The following is a 21915-nucleotide window of genomic DNA, read 5'->3' on the forward strand; positions in this document are numbered from 1 at the left end:
GGAGCCAAATTAAACCAATTTCTGTGATTTCGCGTTATCAAACGCAATTATCCTTTTTGATCAGTCATTGTTTCACCAATATGTGTACTTAGGCCCTTATTTCGCTCGTTTATTGAATCTTGGAAAAGGTTCCCATCCATTAAGGTAATAAAATGATAATTTCTGTTTCATAACTTAGACCCTCAACTTAGACTGACTTAGACCCTCTTAAGTGTTATGAGGACTGATTTATGCTATATAACTCAAGATCGCCATTAATACGACTTGGATCCTTTAATTTAAATAAGGAGTCGTTTCTGCTTCATAACTCAAAATAGCCAATAACAGGACTTAAACCTACCATCCATGAATAAAATGACAAGAACAAAGATTCATGAAATAGCAATAAAGCACTATTTTTTTTTCAAAAGTTCACAAGCGTAGCAAGGAGAGTTCATGTAGTAAAACTGTTTAACTAGGTGACTACTTGAGGATGCTGAAATTACTACATTCGTGAACAAATTTGTGAATGTTACTACATTTGTGGGCTCTACAAACCCCATCGATGCCCCATATCAAATGTTTTCAACAGTCATGTTTTTTTCTAACATTATAAGGCCTGCCTATTTGTAACGTATACGTACGTGTGTGTGTGTGTGTGTGTGTGTGTGTGTGTGCGGCATTGGAATTTTACTTCGTTGATGGAGGCATAGAAATGAAATCAATAATTATGACGTAGGTCTGCAAAAGTTGGTGGAATGAAGCGTAATTAACTGCACAGAGGGTGGTCCAGGAAATGGCGAGATGCATGGTTTCTTAATTCTTATTAATAGCATAGGCCTATAGAGTAGCGGTATACCACATAATACACGTATTAGGCCTGCATTCACTTTTCAAGTTCCTTTAACATTCGTTAACTTCGGTTGTACTTTCACCGCTGGCCCATACCAAGATCGGGAAAGATATACGCTAATTATACGGCTTTTGTATACGCTATTTCACATTTTCAATTGTCCATCTGCAATTGATGATAATGACAGGAATGATAAAAAGAAAAGTTTGTAAGCCCATACATTTTCGCGTAGAGACCAATTTATCATTGATTTTTGCTACTCGAAGAGATGCACAAGATGTTGATATAGTTCGCTTGTCTCTTCAACAGAATCAGGGAGCTGGAAGTTGTCAACATCACCAACAAACTCTTGAACTTCATCCAAAAACTCCTGGCTACAGCCATAGCGTGGATATGAGATTGAAATAGCATTTGCAGTTTCCTGTAACTCCTCATGTGTATACGCAAGAGGCATCTTCTGTTCTTCTGCTCCGTACATCTCGGGAACGTAATACATTAAATCTGGTATCCCATACGGCGATTCCTCATTTTGTTGATACCTTATTTGGTGTTGATTCCACTCTTGAACGCTGTAATCAAAGTCACGCTGAATTAGATGTGTGAAACAAAATCGTAATGATTCAACGTGAATAGGGTTACTGTTGTCAAACTCTCCATTATCACGAAACTGCTTGAAGAGTTCTTTCCAAAATCGTGCCGAAAGTCTGCCAACATGCCCCCACCAACTCTCTATTCTTTGATTACTTGTTGATCGTCCATACATAAAACTTTTATATCGACGAAAATCATCATTGTGGTCCCACCGGAGGGCGAGTTGTAGATCATGGATTTGGCTATTTTCTGTTCCTCTGTCACTTCGTACAATTTTGGGTACTCCATCTATTGCCGAAATAAAATCTAAACGAGATATGAAACTCGTCACACTAAGGACGAGTTAGGTGATACGCTTGGGGTCATCAGATGTCGGTCATCCGTGATCGACAAAGAAAAGAATGTGATATAGGCACCTTGAAATTATTCAGCGTGCATGCAAATCCGTTTCTCTAACCACTCGGCCACGGGACATCCACGGAAATGGTTAGGCAAAAAAAATGTATAGATATTACAGGGGGAAAAAGTCAATGCCCACTCAACAAACGGGGCCGCGTGAACATGTATTGCATTGCTAGACGGAAATGCGGCCTTGTAACGACTGATGTCGCTATGCCATTTCTGGCGACTTGGGAAAAATACGTGCCGTAGACATAAAACCTATAATCGGCTGGTTTTGATACCTTGCCTTTAATCACAATTTTCAGTGTGATGACGTCATCAAAGTACGAAACAATAAGCCAGTTCGGGGTTCCACTTTGAGCATGAGCAGAAAAAGGTCATCTGTACCAGCAGAGCATGGTGGTTTTTAAATTCACTGAGATAAGCATCTGTAATGTAATGATTATTCAACTGATCCCTATAAGTGGTGCTTGCCAGCACATCCACATGACAGCAAAAGCGGTGTCTGACAATATCAATAGAAAGAGATTGTTAATACATTCAATGCAAAATAATGAAATGGATGCTTTCCAAAATGTCAATGGAAGGATCATTCTGGTCACCTGGTCTATGCAAGTTCATCCTTTGTTTGAACATGACTGATGAATTCCATAAATTGTTACGTTGGGCAAGCTCATGCCTTCTGTCGCTTGAAACTAGTGGAGTGCCTAATCAACTGAGAAAGAAGAAAGGTCATTTGTACCCATGTGCCCATGAGCTAACCCCGAACTGGCTTATTGACATGGTCTTGAAAGACAATTTTTCAAAGTACAACACCTCCGTCGTCGTCATTACATACTATGATCGGTTTGACAAAGTCAGCCTGCAAAAGTTTGCAGCAGTCGAAGCAATGTGGTCTCCAACACAAAAAAGAGGGATATTGTGTGTGTGTGTGTGTGTGTGTGTGTGTATAGGTGCGTTTATATACGAACTTGACTTCTACATGGACGCATATGTAATACACCATTGAAGAAAAAAAAAAGTAAAATAGCAAAGTATTTTGTTTCGTGATCTTGTGGGGTTCGAACCCGCACGTATGCAACCTCACTTCTCTGAGACGTCGCCTTTAATCACTCGGCCATACGTCTCGACGAGAAAATATGACGAACGTAAACTTATGTGTGTGAAAGATGAATCAGGAATCGTTTCGTCCACATTCCATTCTCATTTTCAGTTTTAAACTGCAAAATTGTCAACCTGATGAGGAGATTTCAAAGAATAAAATGCATGATTACTGCAGCTTATTGTCTCAGCTACAACATACTTTAGTTTCAGAGGAAACGAAGCAAAATCAGCTGAGATAAAGGTGCTTAAACGTTGTCAAGTCAATGCATGGTTTAAAAGAAAAATCACCTCCCATAGACATAACACGTAAACTTGTCCGATTTTGCGTCTTTACCTCTAATCACAATTTTCAGTGTGATGACGTCATCAAAGTACAAAACAATGACATGGTCTTGAAAGACAATTGTTCAAAGTACAACACCTCCGTAGTCGTCATTACTTATACTATAATCGGTTTGATAAAGTCAGCCTGCAAAATTTTGCAGCACTCGAAGCAATGTGGTCTCCAACACAAGAAAGAGGGATATTGTGTGTGTGTGTATATAGGTGCGTTTCTATACGAACGTGATTTCTACATGGACGAATATGTAATACACCACTGAAGAAAAAAAAAAGTAAAATGGCTAAGTATTTTGTTTCGTGATCTTGTGGGGTTCGAACCCGCATGTGTCATGGTATACCCTACTGTAAAGTCATGTAATGTCGTTGTGTTTCTACTGTCTTGTTCTCTCCTGTCTTTGTAAAAAAAAAAAAAAAAAAAAAAAAGTTTAATGTATTCACAAGAATCCTTTTGAGTGGTTCACAATTTACAAGCATGCTTTTCAGTGAACCTCTCAGTTCTTTCTTTTTTTTTTTATCCTCCAAACATAACTTTGTATTTTGCCGGTATGCATGTATAATTTCGTATTTGTTAACCATTATCTACCATGTAAAGTCGAATACATGCCTATGTTATATCTTCTGATACATTTCGTGTTATGTTTGACGAAAGAGAAAGAAGGAATGAAATAAATGAAATGAAAATGAAAATGAATGAATGAATGAATGTGTGCAACCTCACGTCTCTGAGACGTCGCCTTTAACCACTCGGCCATACGTCTCGACGAGAAAATATGAGGAACGTAAACTTATGTATGTGAAAGATGAATCAGGAATCGTTTCGTCCACCTTCCATTCTCATTTTCAGTTTTAAGCTGCAAAATTGTCAACCTGATGAGAAGATTTGAAAAAAAATAAAATGTATGATTACTGCAGCTTATTGTCTCAGCTACAACATACTTAAGTTTCAGAGGAAATGAAGCAAAATCAAGTGAGGTAAAAGTGCTTGAGCGTTATCGTCTATGCATGGTTAAAAAAAAAAAAATCCCCCATAGACATAACACATAATCTTCGCTGATTTTGATATCTTGCCTTTAATCACAACTTCTAGTATGATGACGTCATCAAATTAGAAAACATCGACATGGACTTGATAGACAATTGTTCAAAGTATAACATATTCAACGTATGTCGTCAGTTTGGTATTGACTGGACGATCAAACAAAGGAACATGAGGCAGCGATTAGTAATCTTCGCTGATTTTGATATCTTGCCTTTAATCACAACTTCTAGTATGATGACGTCATCAAATTAGAAAACATCGACATGAACTTGATAGACAATTGAAGGGGTCGATGCAATATAGTGCTAACCCACACAATGTTCATTTTGAGATAATCGCTGTTGAATGTTTGGAAAGTCCATACATTGTATATTGATAAAACATGAATGCATGCATTTTTTACCATCTTATTGGTTGAATTCAAATATGATATTTTCACGGAGGTTAGAGTGAAGGATAAGGATTATGAAAATGCTTAATCGTGTCATTAATTCCCAATCAATGACATCCCTACTATAGGCATATCATAATTTCTCATCTAAAATCAATGGTCTATAGGATTCATGCACCATTACTTGTACAGTGCATAAACTTTGCTTTTTAAGCTTTGAGTGAAACGTGTCATAGCATAATTCTGTAATTCCATCAGCAGTGATTGACATAATGAAGAAGAAATATATATCACATTGAACGCTTAGAACCTAACGGGGGGGGGTATTATAGCATGATACTCGGTTTTTTACTGCCCAGCTAGATGCCAACAACATCCATCACTCACGGCTACGCATAGAGAAACAGCCATGGCGAAAATAAAACTTTGCTTTCTCATAGGCACAATGACACAGAACCCCGTCAAACACACTTTTCTTGGCAGGGATGGACATGAAAAAGTTCATTACTAATACTAAACAGCGTATGCATTCCATTCATGTGGAGCTAGATACCTCTATAGCAACATAAAGCCTGTCTTCAACTCCGTTGATAGAACAATGACAACCTGAAATTTCAAAGAGATGAGCGAGACGCTATATACACCTGGCCTAGAGTTAATTTATTCAGTTCTCATTCCTACTTCAAGTTGGGTTATGTTATTGTAATCATTCCCATCTGCAGTATAACAAAACCAAAGTGAGGGAAAAGGGGAGAGAGAAAAACGAGAGGTGGCAAAAGGAAAACTGCATGCACAACTGCAATCCATAGCATTGCGTGTGACAAGTGAAACAAATGTTTTAGTTGTTATAGCAGTGTTTTATGAGCATAAACAGACAAATAGACAGACAATGTCAAATTTAAAAACCATCAATTTAATGTCAGAGAAGATGGTAAACAAGATGCATTGAAACCGTAACTAAATCGAACATATTCAGATATAACATTCTTGAATTAAAAACAAGATAAAGAAAAATAATGTCCACGTCAGGATTAAAAAAAAAAAACGCCGCACGAACATGCATTATATTCTTGATGCAAAGTTCCAAGGATTGTCTCATTAATTTAAAAGCAATGATTCCCTTACCACCACCAGCACCACACCACAATGACGTCTCTAAAATCAATGGTAGCACATATCATTGTATCTTGCATTGAATTAGCTCCCTTTTCCTAAACTACCAGTGAAACGTGCCATATTATATGGTGTAATTCGATCAGTAGTGATTGACTTTAAAGAAGAAAGATAATGCAACAAATTGAATGCTTACCACATTGCTTATAGGGCTATTCCAGTTTGGTACTGATCTGTTCTATTCTCCCAGATGCCAACAACACATATCACCTATGGCTAAACTAGTGAAACAGCCATGACGAAAATAAACGACAGAGAACCCTGTCAAAATCACTACACTAATTGGAAAGGTATTGCCCGAAATTCCTCATATAATATGAAGCAATATCAAGTCACTTCCTTCCCTGCCTGTCTTTAACTCCGTTTTTGTCAAACAATAACAACCTGGAATTCTAAACAGATAAGCGAGACGCCATACACCTGGACTAGAGTTAATTAATTCAGTTCCCATTCCTGTTAGTTATGTAAACGTACACGTTCCTAAATATCCTGCTACAGTATAACAAGAACAAAATCTAAATGAAGAGAAAAGGAAAGAGAAAAAGAATGGTAGCAAGCGTGGCACTGTTTCAAGGGGCAATTTACAACATTACGCGTGACAAAATTAATGAAGCAAACCCAGCCTCCAAACTCCAATACAAAACAAGGGAAATAGAGTAGCTGTGTTCATGACATCAGAGTGAAGCTGAACTGCTGAAAAAAAGAAAAGAAAAAAGAAATAAAAGGAAAAAGTCCTGCGGGACTCGATTAACTTCTCTCCTTCCAGTCGGGCATTATAAACACGCAGCGTGCTAAGCGATTCTGCCACACGGAAGATCCGAAGATCCTGTGCGAAACTTAAATCTATCTATGTATGCTATACACAACACAAATTTACATTGATATTCAGTTTTTTGGCGATATACGTCAAGTGACTGATAGCGCTGTTCAACTTCCCACGAGAGGCCGCGTGGATTCGATCAATATACAGTTACAAAGATAAATCGGGAATCGTTTCGACCAGATTCCATTCTCATTTTCAGTGATCGACAACGAAAATAATGTTAAGTAGCGACTTGAAGTATAATATGATATTGAGAAATATTCGTGAAGTCCAATTCTTTATGCAGTCCTACATAATTCAGATGAAATTGTTTCTGTCATGCAACCAATTGAAAATTTCGTGTGGTGTCGGCGTGTCCAAGTAAGTTGATTGGAAAGGATATGTGAATGAATATTTACCAATAGGTCTTTATATTGTAAAAAAAAAAAATCAAACATGGCCATGCTGTCTTTTAAGAGCCATCTTCACTTTAACATTTGTAATTTCAAGTCCAAGTTGCCAGTCAAAGCAATGTGGTCTCCAACACAAAACAAAGGGATATTGTGTGTGTGTGTGTGTGTGTGTGTGTGTGTGTGTACGTTTACATGAAAACGTGATTTCTACATGGACGAAGGTGAATACTCCATAAAAGAAAAAAAGCAAAAGATGTAAGTATTTTGTTTCGTGTTCTTATGGGGTTCGAACCCGTACGTGTGCAACCTCACGTATCTTGTGACGTCGCCTTTATCCTCTCGGCCATACGTCTCGACGAGAAAATATGAGGAATGTAAACTTATGTATGTGAAAGATGAATCAGGAATCGTTTCGTCCACATTCCATTCGCATTTTCAGTTTTTAGCTGCAAAATTATCAACCTGATGAGGAGATTTGAAAAAATAAAATGCATGATTACTGCAGCTTATTGTCTGAGCTACCACATTCTTAAGTTTCAGAGGAAATGGAGCAAAATCAGCTGAAATAAAGGTGGTGAAACGTTGTCAAGTCAATGCATGGTTTAAAAAAAAAATCACCTCCCTTAGACATAACACGTCAACTTGTCTGATTTTGAGTCTTTACCTTTAATCACAATTTGAAGTATGATGGTAAGTCTTCTCGAACTAAGAGTGTGGAACGGAAGCTTCTACGTGAAAGATGAATCATGACGATCACCCGTGACCGACACATCTTTAAAGGGATCAGTTATTAGAGGTGGAAGACCTCGTGCCAAGATATTGTTTCAGCAATTCCAAAGCAATGATACCCTTACATTTAGGTATACCATAATTTCCCTCTGAAATCATTGGTATTATTCATGTACAATTGCTTGCCTTGTCCATAAACTTTGCTTTATAAACTTTCAGTGAAAGGTGTTATAACATAATTCTGTAACGCCATTAGCAGTGATTGACTACATAAATAAAGATATATCAAATTGAACGCTTAGCGCGTATAAAAGGGGGATTTTAGCCTGATGTTGTGTTATTCACTGCTCAGATACCAACAACACTCATCACCAACGGTTACGTATAGAGAAATAGCCATGGCGAAAATAAGGTTTTCCTTTTCTTTGGCAGATAGACACACAACCCCTTTGAACACACTATAATTGACATGGAGGGACATGAAAAAGTTCATTACTACTACTAAACAGTGATGCCTTCTACTCATGTGGCACAAGATACCTCTATAGCAGCATAAAACCTGTCTACAATTCCGTTATTGGGTCAAACAATAGCAACCTGGAATTTCAAAGAGACGAGCGAGACGCCATACACCTGTCCTAGAGTTAATTTATTCAGTTGCCATTCCTGCTCCAGTTGAGTTATGTAAATTATTTTCCGACCTGTCTTGTGCAGTGTAACAGGAACAAACGTAGAGAAAAGGAAAGAGAAAACGAAAGGTGGCAAGCGGGGCACTGTATATCAAGGGCAATTTACAACATTACGTATGATAAATGAAGCAAATCCAACCTCCAGCCTCCGACAAAAAAAAAGGGAACTTGAGTGACTGTGTGTCGTGGGGTAATGACATCGGAATGAGGCTGAACTGCCAAAAGAAAAACAAAGAAAGAGAGAGAGAGAAAAAAAAAATAATAGCGTCCTGCGGGTCCCGAACATCTCGTCGTAAGGTAGTGCATAATGACCATGCAGCGCGCTAAGCGACTATAAAGCCACACGGCTGTCCCGAAGATTGGATGTGAAATTCATATCTTTATATCATTTACAACATGAAAAAGTTCATTACTACTACTAAACAGTGATGCCTTCCATTCATGTGGCACAAGATACCTCTATAGCAACATAAAACCTGTCTACAACTCCGTTATTGGGTCAAACAATAACAACCTGGAATTTCAAAGAGATGAGCGAGACGCCATACACCTGGACTAGAGTTAATCAATTCAGCTCCCATTCCTGCCAGTTATCTAAACGTACATGTTCCTACCTATCCTGTTACAATATTACAAGAACCAATGAAGAGAAAAGGAAAGAGCAAACGAAAGGTGGCAAGCGGGACACTGTAACAAGGGGCAATTTACAACATTAAGTGTGACAAAATTAATGAAGCAAACCCAATCTCCAAACTCCAATACAAAACGAGGGAAATAGAGCAGCCGTGTTCACGGGTTACGTATACTTGGTAAAATAATACGATAAATGACATCGGAGTAAAGCTGAATTGCCCGAAAAAAAAAAAAAAAGAAAGAGAAAACTTCCGCGGGAGTCGAACTTCTCGCCTTCCGGTATGGCGTTATGAACACCCAGCGCGCTAAGCGATTACGCCATATGGCTGTCCTGGAGATTCTATGCGAAACTCAAATGTATGATAATACTGTCGTGACAGTGCTGACTGAGATGGCGCTATTCAACTTCCCAGAAGTGGCCGCGTGGATTCGACCAATATACAGTTGCAAAGAACAATCGGGAATCATTCCGTACAGATTGCATTATCATTTTCAGTTTTTAACTACAAAATTGTCGACCTGATGAGGAGATTTGAAAATATAAAATGCATGATGACTGCAGCTTATTGTCTCAGCTACAACATATTTATGTTTCAGAGGAAATGGAGCAAAATCAGATGAGGTAAAGGTGCTTAAACGTTGTCAAGTCAATGCATGGTTTGAAAAAAAAATCACCTCCCATAGACATAACACGTAAACTTGTCTGATTTTGAGTCTTTACCTTTAATCACAATTTCTAGTATGATGACGTCATCATATATCAAAACCATCACATGGACTTGAGAGGCAAATGTTCAAAGTACAACATATCTGAATTTGGGATAATATTGAGCTTAAACAACAGAGATACGAGCAAATGAATGTCAGAAACAGTACCTCAAAAAAATCAATTCCACTTTTTTTATATAAAATGACGATTTGATGACGTCATCGCGTTTCTCTGGCAATATTGATACTTGGAATGTTATTTACAATTCATATGCTTTTGTAATATGCAATAGAAATATAGGGTCAACGGACGATTTAAAGAGCTATGACGAAATAAACAAAGACATGTTTTTTCACTATATTTGCAGAAAGACGCGCGTGCGGAATTTCAACTTTGACGCCTGTGCATTCCTTTGTTATGGGTCGAAATCGATCGGAAATCAATGGATACTGTTACTCAAAGTATCAGGAATCCAAATCAGTCAAAAAAATTGCATTTCCATGTTTCTTAAGCGCTCTGCGCGCGAAATTGCGCGGACGGACGCGCACGCGAGAAAATGTTTGAAACGCTTATAATTGTCTGAAACTTCGAGATTTCCCATTGGGAAGTCGTTTTGAGCCTTTTAAAATTTTGACGCGCGCTTACGCGCGCCTAATGATGACCTGGGTAACTAGCGTTAGAAAGTAAGATAGAGCGTGACCTGAACTTTATGTCCAGCGAAAATGATACAGAAATGACATCTAGTTATGAAGTTATGATTGATCATGTGACAAGGTCCGAAAATCACAAAATGGCGCCTAGATGACGTCATAGATATGTTACTGTCATGAAAACCTTATTGTGGCTAGATATTGTTATGAGACATGTTGACTGAAAATGTCATGTCATTCCGTGATGTCATTGTTGAGATATTGACGACACAAAATGTGGCAGAAAGAAAGAAGAATAAAAACGAGATATGAAACTCGTCACACTAAGGACGAGTTAGGTGATACGCTTGGGGTCATCAGATGTCGGTCATCCGTGATCGACAAAGAAAAGAATGTGATATAGGCACCTTGAAATTATTCAGCGTGCATGCAAATCCGTTTCTCTAACCACTCGGCCACGGGACATCCACGGAAATGGTTAGGCAAAAAAAATGTATAGATATTACAGGGGGAAAAAGTCAATGCCCCCTCAACAAACGGGGCCGCGTGAACATGTATTGCATTGCTAGACGGAAATGCGGCCTTGTAACGACTGATGTCGCTATGCCATTTCTGGCGACTTGGGAAAAATACGTGCCGTAGACATAAAACCTATAATCGGCTGGTTTTGATACCTTGCCTTTAATCACAATTTTCAGTGTGATGACGTCATCAAAGTACGAAACAATAAGCCAGTTCGGGGTTCCACTTTGAGCATGAGCAGAAAAAGGTCATCTGTACCAGCAGAGCATGGTGGTTTTTAAATTCACTGAGATAAGCATCTGTAATGTAATGATTATTCAACTGATCCCTATAAGTGGTGCTTACCAGCACATCCACATGACATAAAAGGCGGTGTCTGACAATATCAATAGAAAGAGATTGTTAATACATTCAATGCAAAATAATGAAATGGATGCTTTCCAAAATGTCAATGGAAGGATCATTCTGGTCACCTGGTCTATGCAAGTTCATCCTTTGTTTGAACATGACTGATGAATTCCATAAATTGTTACGTTGGGCAAGCTCATGCCTTCTGTCGCTTGAAACTAGTGGAGTGCCTAATCAACTGAGAAAGAAGAAAGGTCATTTGTACCCATGTGCCCATGAGCTAACCCCGAACTGGCTTATTGACATGGTCTTGAAAGACAATTTTTCAAAGTACAACACCTCCGTCGTCGTCATTACATACTATGATCGGTTTGACAAAGTCAGCCTGCAAAAGTTTGCAGCAGTCGAAGCAATGTGGTCTCCAACACAAAAAAGAGGGATATTGTGTGTGTGTGTGTGTGTGTGTGTGTGTGTGTGTGTGTATAGGTGCGTTTATATACGAACTTGACTTCTACATGGACGAATATGTAATACACCATTGAAGAAAAAAAAGTAAAATAGCAAAGTATTTTGTTTCGTGATCTTGTGGGGTTCGAACCCGCACGTATGTAACCTCACTTCTCTGAGACGTCGCCTTTAATCACTCGGCCATACGTCTCGACGAGAAAATATGACGAACGTAAACTTATGTGTGTGAAAGATGAATCAGGAATCGTTTCGTCCACATTCCATTCTCATTTTCAGTTTTAAACTGCAAAATTGTCAACCTGATGAGGAGATTTCAAAGAATAAAATGCATGATTACTGCAGCTTATTGTCTCAGCTACAACATACTTTAGTTTCAGAGGAAACGAAGCAAAATCAGCTGAGATAAAGGTGCTTAAACGTTGTCAAGTCAATGCATGGTTTAAAAGAAAAATCACCTCCCATAGACATAACACGTAAACTTGTCCGATTTTGCGTCTTTACCTCTAATCACAATTTTCAGTGTGATGACGTCATCAAAGTACAAAACAATGACATGGTCTTGAAAGACAATTGTTCAAAGTACAACACCTCCGTAGTCGTCATTACTTATACTATAATCGGTTTGATAAAGTCAGCAATGTGGTCTCCAACACAAGAAAGAGGGATATTGTGTGTGTGTGTGTATAGGTGCGTTTCTATACGAACGTGATTTCTACATGGACGAATATGTAATACACCACTGAAGAAAAAAAAAAGTAAAATGGCTAAGTATTTTGTTTCGTGATCTTGTGGGGTTCGAACCCGCATGTGTCATGGTATACCCTACTGTAAAGTCATGTAATGTCGTTGTGTTTCTACTGTCTTGTTCTCTCCTGTCTTTGTAAAAAAAAAAAAAAAAAAAAAAAAAAAAAAAAAAAAAAGTTTAATGTATTCACAAGAATCCTTTTGAGTGGTTCACAATTTACAAGCATGCTTTTCAGTGAACCTCTCAGTTCTTTCTTTTTTTTTTATCCTCCAAACATAACTTTGTATTTTGCCGGTATGCATGTATAATTTCGTATTTGTTAACCATTATCTACCATGTAAAGTCGAATACATGCCTATGTTATATCTTCTGATACATTTCGTGTTATGTTTGACGAAAAAGAAAGAAGGAATGAAATAAATGAAATGAAAATGAAAATGAATGAATGAATGAATGTGTGCAACCTCACGTCTCTGAGACGTCGCCTTTAACCACTCGGCCATACGTCTCGACGAGAAAATATGAGGAACGTAAACTTATGTATGTGAAAGATGAATCAGGAATCGTTTCGTCCACCTTCCATTCTCATTTTCAGTTTTAAGCTGCAAAATTGTCAACCTGATGAGAAGATTTGAAAAAAAAATAAAATGTATGATTACTGCAGCTTATTGTCTCAGCTACAACATACTTAAGTTTCAGAGGAAATGAAGCAAAATCAAGTGAGGTAAAAGTGCTTGAGCGTTATCGTCTATGCATGGTTAAAAAAAAAAAAAATCCCCCCATAGACATAACACATAATCTTCGCTGATTTTGATATCTTGCCTTTAATCACAACTTCTAGTATGATGACGTCATCAAATTAGAAAACATCGACATGGACTTGATAGACAATTGTTCAAAGTATAACATATTCAACGTATGTCGTCAGTTTGGTATTGACTGGACGATCAAACACAGGAACATAAGGCAGCGATTAGTAATCTTCGCTGATTTTGATATCTTGCCTTTAATCACAACTTCTAGTATGATGACGTCATCAAATTAGAAAACATCGACATGAACTTGATAGACAATTGAAGGGGTCGATGCAATATAGTGCTAACCCACACAATGTTCATTTTGAGATAATCGCTGTTGAATGTTTGGAAAGTCCATACATTGTATATTGATAAAACATGAATGCATGCATTTTTTACCATCTTATTGGTTGAATTCAAATATGATATTTTCACGGAGGTTAGAGTGAAGGATAAGGATTATGAAAATGCTTAATCGTGTCATTAATTCCCAATCAATGACATCCCTACTATAGGCATATCATAATTTCTCATCTAAAATCAATGGTCTATAGGATTCATGCACCATTACTTGTATAGTGCATAAACTTTGCTTTTTAAGCTTTGAGTGAAACGTGTCATAGCATAATTCTGTAATTCCATCAGCAGTGATTGACATAATGAAGAAGAAATATATATCACATTGAACGCTTAGAACCTAACGGGGGGGGGGGGGGTATTATAGCATGATACTCGGTTTTTTACTGCCCAGCTAGATGCCAACAACATCCATCACTCACGGCTACGCATAGAGAAACAGCCATGGCGAAAATAAAACTTTGCTTTCTCATAGGCACAATGACACAGAACCCCGTCAAACACACTTTTCTTGGCAGGGATGGACATGAAAAAGTTCATTACTAATACTAAACAGCGTATGCATTCCATTCATGTGGAGCTAGATACCTCTATAGCAACATAAAGCCTGTCTTCAACTCCGTTGATAGAACAATGACAACCTGAAATTTCAAAGAGATGAGCGAGACGCTATATACACCTGGCCTAGAGTTAATTTATTCAGTTCTCATTCCTACTTCAAGTTGGGTTATGTTATTGTAATCATTCCCATCTGCAGTATAACAAAACCAAAGTGAGGGAAAAGGGGAGAGAAAAACGAGAGGTGGCAAAAGGAAAACTGCATGCACAACTGCAATCCATAGCATTGCGTGTGACAAGTGAAACAAATGTTTTAGTTGTTATAGCAGTGTTTTATGAGCATAAACAGACAAATAGACAGACAATGTCAAATTTAAAAACCATCAATTTAATGTCAGAGAAGATGGTAAACAAGATGCATTGAAACCGTAACTAAATCGAACATATTCAGATATAACATTCTTGAATTAAAAACAAGATAAAGAAAAATAATGTCCACGTCAGGATTAAAAAAAAAAAACGCCGCACGAACATGCATTATATTCTTGATGCAAAGTTCCAAGGATTGTCTCATTAATTTAAAAGCAATGATTCCCTTACCACCACCAGCACCACACCACAATGACGTCTCTAAAATCAATGGTAGCACATATCATTGTATCTTGCATTGAATTAGCTCCCTTTTCCTAAACTACCAGTGAAACGTGCCATATTATATGGTGTAATTCGATCAGTAGTGATTGACTTTAAAGAAGAAAGATAATGCACCAAATTGAATGCTTACCACATTGCTTATAGGGCTATTCCAGTTTGGTACTGATCCGTTCTATTCTCCCAGATGCCAACAACACATATCACCTATGGCTAAACTAGTGAAACAGCCATGACGAAAATAAACGACAGAGAACCCTGTCAAAATCACTACACTAATTGGAAAGGTATTGCCCGAAATTCCTCATATAATATGAAGCAATATCAAGTTACTTCCTTCCCTGCCTGTCTTTAACTCCGTTTTTGTCAAACAATAACAACCTGGAATTCTAAACAGATAAGCGAGACGCCATACACCTGGACTAGAGTTAATTAATTCAGTTCCCATTCCTGTTAGTTATGTAAACGTACACGTTCCTAAATATCCTGCTACAGTATAACAAGAACAAAATCTAAATGAAGAGAAAAGGAAAGAGAAAAAGAATGGTAGCAAGCGTGGCACTGTTTCAAGGGGCAATTTACAACATTACGCGTGACAAAATTAATGAAGCAAACCCAACCTCCAAACTCCAATACAAAACAAGGGAAATAGAGTAGCTGTGTTCATGACATCAGAGTGAAGCTGAACTGCTGAAAAAAAAGAAAAGAAAAAAGAAATAAAAGGAAAAAGTCCTGCGGGACTCGATTAACTTCTCTCCTTCCGGTCGGGCATTATAAACACGCAGCGTGCTAAGCGATTCTGCCACACGGAAGATCCGAAGATCCTGTGCGAAACTTAAATCTATCTATGTATGCTATACACAACACAAATTTACATTGATATTCAGTTTTTTGGCGATATACGTCAAGTGACTGATAGCGCTGTTCAACTTCCCACGAGTGGCCGCGTGGATTCGATCAATATACAGTTACAAAGATAAATCGGGAATCGTTTCGACCAGATTCCATTCTCATTTTCAGTGATCGACAACGAAAATAATGTTAAGTAGCGACTTGAAGTATAATATAATATTGAGAAATTTCGTGAAGTCCAATTCTTTATGCAGTCCTACATAATTCAGATGAAATTGTTTCTGTCATGCAACCAATTGAAAATTTCGTGTGGTGTCGGCGTGTCCAAGTAAGTTGATTGGAAAGGATATGTGAATGAATATTTACCAATAGGTCTTTATATTGTAAAAAAAAAAATCAAACATGGCCATGCGGTCTTTTAAGAGCCATCTTCACTTTAACATTTGTAATTTCAAGTCCAAGTTGCCAGTCAAAGCAATGTGGTCTCCAACACAAAACAAAGGGATATTGTGTGTGTGTGTGTGTGTGTGTGTGTGTGTGTGTGTACGTTTACATGAAAACGTGATTTCTACATGGACGAAGGTGAATACTCCATAAAAGAAAAAAAGCAAAAGATGTAAGTATTTTGTTTCGTGTTCTTATGGGGTTCGAACCCGTACGTGTGCAACCTCACGTATCTTGTGACGTCGCCTTTATCCTCTCGGCCATACGTCTCGACGAGAAAATATGAGGAATGTAAACTTATGTATGTGAAAGATGAATCAGGAATCGTTTCGTCCACATTCCATTCGCATTTTCAGTTTTTAGCTGCAAAATTATCAACCTGATGAGGAGATTTGAAAAAATAAAATGCATGATTACTGCAGCTTATTGTCTGAGCTACCACATACTTAAGTTTCAGAGGAAATGGAGCAAAATCAGCTGAAATAAAGGTGGTGAAACGTTGTCAAGTCAATGCATGGTTTAAAAAAAAAATCACCTCCCTTAGACATAACACGTCAACTTGTCTGATTTTGAGTCTTTACCTTTAATCACAATTTGAAGTATGATGGTAAGTCTTCTCGAACTAAGAGTGTGGAACGGAAGCTTCTACGTGAAAGATGAATCATGACGATCACCCGTGACCGACACATCTTTAAAGGGATCAGTTATTAGAGGTGGAAGACCTCGTGCCAAGATATTGTTTCAGCAATTCCAAAGCAATGATACACTTACATTTAGGTATACCATAATTTCCCTCTGAAATCATTGGTATTATTCATGTACAATTGCTTGCCTTGTCCATAGACTTTGCTTTATAAACTTTCAGTGAAAGGTGTTATAACATAATTCTGTAACGCCATTAGCAGTGATTGACTACATAAATAAAGATATATCAAATTGAACGCTTAGCGCGTATAAAAGGGGGATTTTAGCCTGATGTTGTGTTATTCACTGCTCAGATACCAACAACACTCATCACCTACGGTTACGTATAGAGAAATAGCCATGGCGAAAATAAGGTTTTCCTTTTCTTTGGCAGATAGACACACAACCCCTTTGAACACACTATAATTGACATGGAGGGACATGAAAAAGTTCATTACTACTACTAAACAGTGATGCCTTCTACTCATGTGGCACAAGATACCTCTATAGCAGCATAAAACCTGTCTACAATTCCGTTATTGGGTCAAACAATAGCAACCTGGAATTTCAAAGAGACGAGCGAGACGCCATACACCTGTCCTAGAGTTAATTTATTCAGTTGCCATTCCTGCTCCAGTTGAGTTATGTAAATTATTTTCCGACCTGTCTTGTGCAGTGTAACAGGAACAAACGTAGAGAAAAGGAAAGAGAAAACGAAAGGTGGCAAGCGGGGCACTGTATATCAAGGGCAATTTACAACATTACGTATGATAAATGAAGCAAATCCAACCTCCAGCCTCCGACAAAAAAAAAAAAAAAGGGAACTTGAGTGACTGTGTGTCGTGGGGTAATGACATCGGAATGAGGCTGAACTGCCAAAAGAAAAACAAAGAAAGAGAGAGAGAAAAAAAAAATAATAGCGTCCTGCGGGTCCCGAACATCTCGTCCTAAGGTAGTGCATAATGACCATGCAGCGCGCTAAGCGACTATAAAGCCACACGGCTGTCCCGAAGATTGGATGTGAAATTCATATCTTTATATCATTTACAACATGAAAAAGTTCATTACTACTACTAAACAGTGATGCCTTCCATTCATGTGGCACAAGATACCTCTATAGCAACATAAAACCTGTCTACAACTCCGTTATTGGGTCAAACAATAACAACCTGGAATTTCAAAGAGATGAGCGAGACGCCATACACCTGGACTAGAGTTAATCAATTCAGCTCCTATTCCTGCCAGTTATCTAAACGTACATGTTCCTACCTATCCTGTTACAATATTACAAGAACCAATGAAGAGAAAAGGAAAGAGCAAACGAAAGGTGGCAAGCGGGACACTGTAACAAGGGGCAATTTACAACATTAAGTGTGACAAAATTAATGAAGCAAACCCAATCTCCAAACTCCAATACAAAACGAGGGAAATAGAGCAGCCGTGTTCACGGGTTACGTATACTTGGTAAAATAATACGATAAATGACATCGGAGTAAAGCTGAATTGCCGGAAAAAAAGAAAAAAAAGAAAGAGAAAACTTCCGCGGGAGTCGAACTTCTCGCCTTCCGGTATGGCGTTATGAACACCCAGCGCGCTAAGCGATTACGCCATATGGCTGTCCTGGAGATTCTATGCGAAACTTAAATGTATGATAATACTGTCGTGACAGTGCTGACTGAGATGGCGCTATTCAACTTCCCACAAGTGGCCGCGTGGATTCGACCAATATACAGTTGCAAAGAACAATCGGGAATCATTCCGTACAGATTGCATTCTCATTTTCAGTTTTTAACTACAAAATTGTCGACCTGATGAGGAGATTTGAAAATATAAAATGCATGATGACTGCAGCTTATTGTCTCAGCTACAACATATTTATGTTTCAGAGGAAATGGAGCAAAATCAGATGAGGTAAAGGTGCTTAAACGTTGTCAAGTCAATGCATGGTTTGAAAAAAAATCACCTCCCATAGACATAACACGTAAACTTGTCTGATTTTGAGTCTTTACCTTTAATCACAATTTCTAGTATGATGACGTCATCATATATCAAAACCATCACATGGACTTAAGAGGCAAATGTTCAAAGTACAACATATCTGAATTTGGGATAATATTGAGCTTAAACAACAGAGATACGAGCAAATGAATGTCAGAAACAGTACCTCAAAAAAATCAATTCCACTTTTTTTATATAAAATGACGATTTGATGACGTCATCGCGTTTCTCTGGCAATATTGATACTTGGAATGTTATTTACAATTCATATGCTTTTGTAATATGCAATAGAAATATAGGGTCAACGGACGATTTAAAGAGCTATGACGAAATAAACAAAGACATGTTTTTTTCACTATATTTGCAGAAAGACGCGCGTGCGGAATTTCAACTTTGACGCCTGTGCATTCCTTTGTTATGGGTCGAAATCGATCGGAAATCAATGGATACTGTTACTCAAAGTATCAGGAATCCAAATCAGTCAAAAAAATTGCATTTCCATGTTTCTTAAGCGCTCTGCGCGCGAAATTGCGCGGACGGACGCGCACGCGAGAAAATGTTTGAAACGCTTATAATTGTCTGAAACTTCGAGATTTCCCATTGGGAAGTCGTTTTGAGCCTTTTAAAATTTTGACGCGCGCTTACGCGCGCCTAATGATGACCTGGGTAACTAGCGTTAGAAAGTAAGATAGAGCGTGACCTGAACTTTATGTCCAGCGAAAATGATACAGAAATGACATCTAGTTATGAAGTTATGATTGATCATGTGACAAGGTCCGAAAATCACAAAATGGCGCCTAGATGACGTCATAGATATGTTACTGTCATGAAAACCTTATTGTGGCTAGATATTGTTATGAGACATGTTGACTGAAAATGTCATGTCATTCCGTGATGTCATTGTTGAGATATTGACGACACAAAATGTGGCAGAAAGAAAGAAGAATAAAAAAAAAGAGAAATTTTGACAATTACAATAGGCGATACGCTGATAGCGTATCACCTAAAAAAAGAGAAATTTTGACAATTACAATAGGTGATACGCTGATAGCGTATCACCTAAAAAAAAGGGAAATTTTGACAATTACAATAGGTGATACGCTGATAGCGTATCACCTAAAAAGAGAAATTTTGGCAATCACAATAGGTGATACGCTGATAGCGTATCACCTAAAAAATAAAGAGAGATTTTGACAATCACAATAGGTGATACGCTGATAGCGTATCACCTAATAAAATTTTGTCACGTACCGTGGGTCATTATTCGAACGTCCAACATAAAGCCATAATATCTTCCTCGAAAATCCATCAATAGCAGAGTGAACCGCAAAACCGAATTGTTTCAGTTTATCGTAACCGTCGATGTGAATGATATGATTAGGGCCTCTACTCGTGTATCTCCGTCGAAGGAGACGCCGATTCGACCTTCTTTCTACCCCGTGAGGATCCAAAACAGAAATAATCTGTCTTACAACATCTTGAGGAACAGATAGATCATATCTTACTCGTAGTCTCCTCCACATCGCTCTATAACCAAGGTTTTGTCCAGATCCGCGCAGTTCACGTTGTATGGCATTGACAACGTCATCTATGTTGGCTCGTTCATCGAGTCTTCGAATACGAAGACGTCGAATTATTCGTCGAATCTGTCTGAGACTTATGGCAATCCTGTGGTGCATTGTGAGCAGAATCAAAACTTGAATTGCGGTGTATCCGGCATTGTAATAGTGGTGAATCAAGCCATCTACTGCAACCTCTCGTAGCTCGGCAAATTGTGCAGCAGTATACAATGGTGGTTGAGCTGTTACCACAATTATTAGAGCAAGTATGGATACCTGCATGGATACCAACAAAAAGAATGATATAAATATTATTATTATTATTTTTTTTTTTTGATGATGACAGTGGATACGTTCAGTATAGAGCGAAATCTGCATTATTACTTGGTGGCAGTGGCATATAGAGAGGTCGTCAAACCGGATTGGAGATGATCCCCTCGTTTGGTTTATTATATAATATATATATATATATATATATATATATATATATATATATATATATATAATTGTATTGTATATATATAGATATATATATATATATATATATATATATATATATATATATATATAATCTATACATATATATATATATATATATATATATATATATATATATGTAATATACTTGTACATCATACACTTTTACATTCTTATAACCACCCGCGATAAACAAGTGAAGGCTCACACAGGCAGAATAAGCCGGTTCAAGGATGATTTGGACTATTTGCCCGCGGAGCCCGCTGCGAAATGAATCCTTGTCCTAATTAAGTGATGTTTCAATGCTTAGGTCTAATTCAACCATTTCATAAGTGATTCTATTTGCCCTCCTATTCCAAAGGATCAACGCTTTTTAATTATAACAGGGCAATATTTTTCCCCAATATATTCATTGCCAACTGAAAATTTGTCATGAACACATATTTTACTATCTCTGAAACTTACGAGGGATGATTGTACATGCAACCCCCTCCCATGATTGTATGATATTGCTGTAGAAAGTAAAGGAACGACGATGATGATATGAGTGACAGCTGGTCAACGATCGCCCGTCACTCTACAGGCATGCTAACCTGGAAACATCAAACTGCACATTACTTGAATATGAGACCATTCTGAAGCAAATCATTTTCACACAACAATAGATACATAATGTATCCCACAAGGATTGGAGCAATCACCCCCCAGTATTCTCACTGATTCCCACTGATCAATTACTAGGCATTCCCTTTAATGCATTTTTTTTCTGTTTAATGTAATTTCAGATATTTTCAGATACCTTTAAGAGCAAGTTGTCTTCAGTCTGTCAAATACGTATTCCAGCACTATTCTTTTCCTTGGTAACAATTTGTGGAATATGGCAAATAGCTTAAATATCAGAAAGGATATCAATATCCCCAAATTGCTGACATGCCATGTCACGAACATTAGTTTTG

General features: G+C 37.8%; 1 protein-coding gene across 1 annotated transcript; it reads right to left on the minus strand.

Moving 5' to 3' along the window:
• Positions 1–1088: 1088 nt before the first annotated feature.
• LOC140229771 (uncharacterized) lies at positions 1089–20446 on the minus strand. Its single transcript, XM_072310007.1, has 2 exons — positions 20175–20446; positions 1089–1746 (listed from the first exon to the last, which is right to left on the minus strand). Exons 1-2 carry the CDS (start codon positions 20444–20446, stop codon positions 1089–1091), a joined length of 930 nt encoding a protein of 309 aa, XP_072166108.1.
• Between the last annotated feature and the right edge of the window lie 1469 nt (positions 20447–21915).

The sequence above is a fragment of the Diadema setosum genome, chromosome 6, assembly GCF_964275005.1.
Source record: "Diadema setosum chromosome 6, eeDiaSeto1, whole genome shotgun sequence".
NCBI lineage: Eukaryota > Metazoa > Echinodermata > Echinoidea > Diadematoida > Diadematidae > Diadema > Diadema setosum.

What these genes read in the sequence shown, in the direction of transcription:
- LOC140229771 (XM_072310007.1), bottom strand. Translation starts at nt 20,446, where the DNA reads ATGTGGAGGAGACTACGAGTAAGATATGATCTATCTGTTCCTCAAGAT. An exon ending in CGTTCGAATAATGACCCACG is followed by an intron (nt 1,747 to 20,174) that starts GTACGTGACAAA and finishes TAGTGTGACGAG; the next exon opens with TTTCATATCTCGTTTAGATT.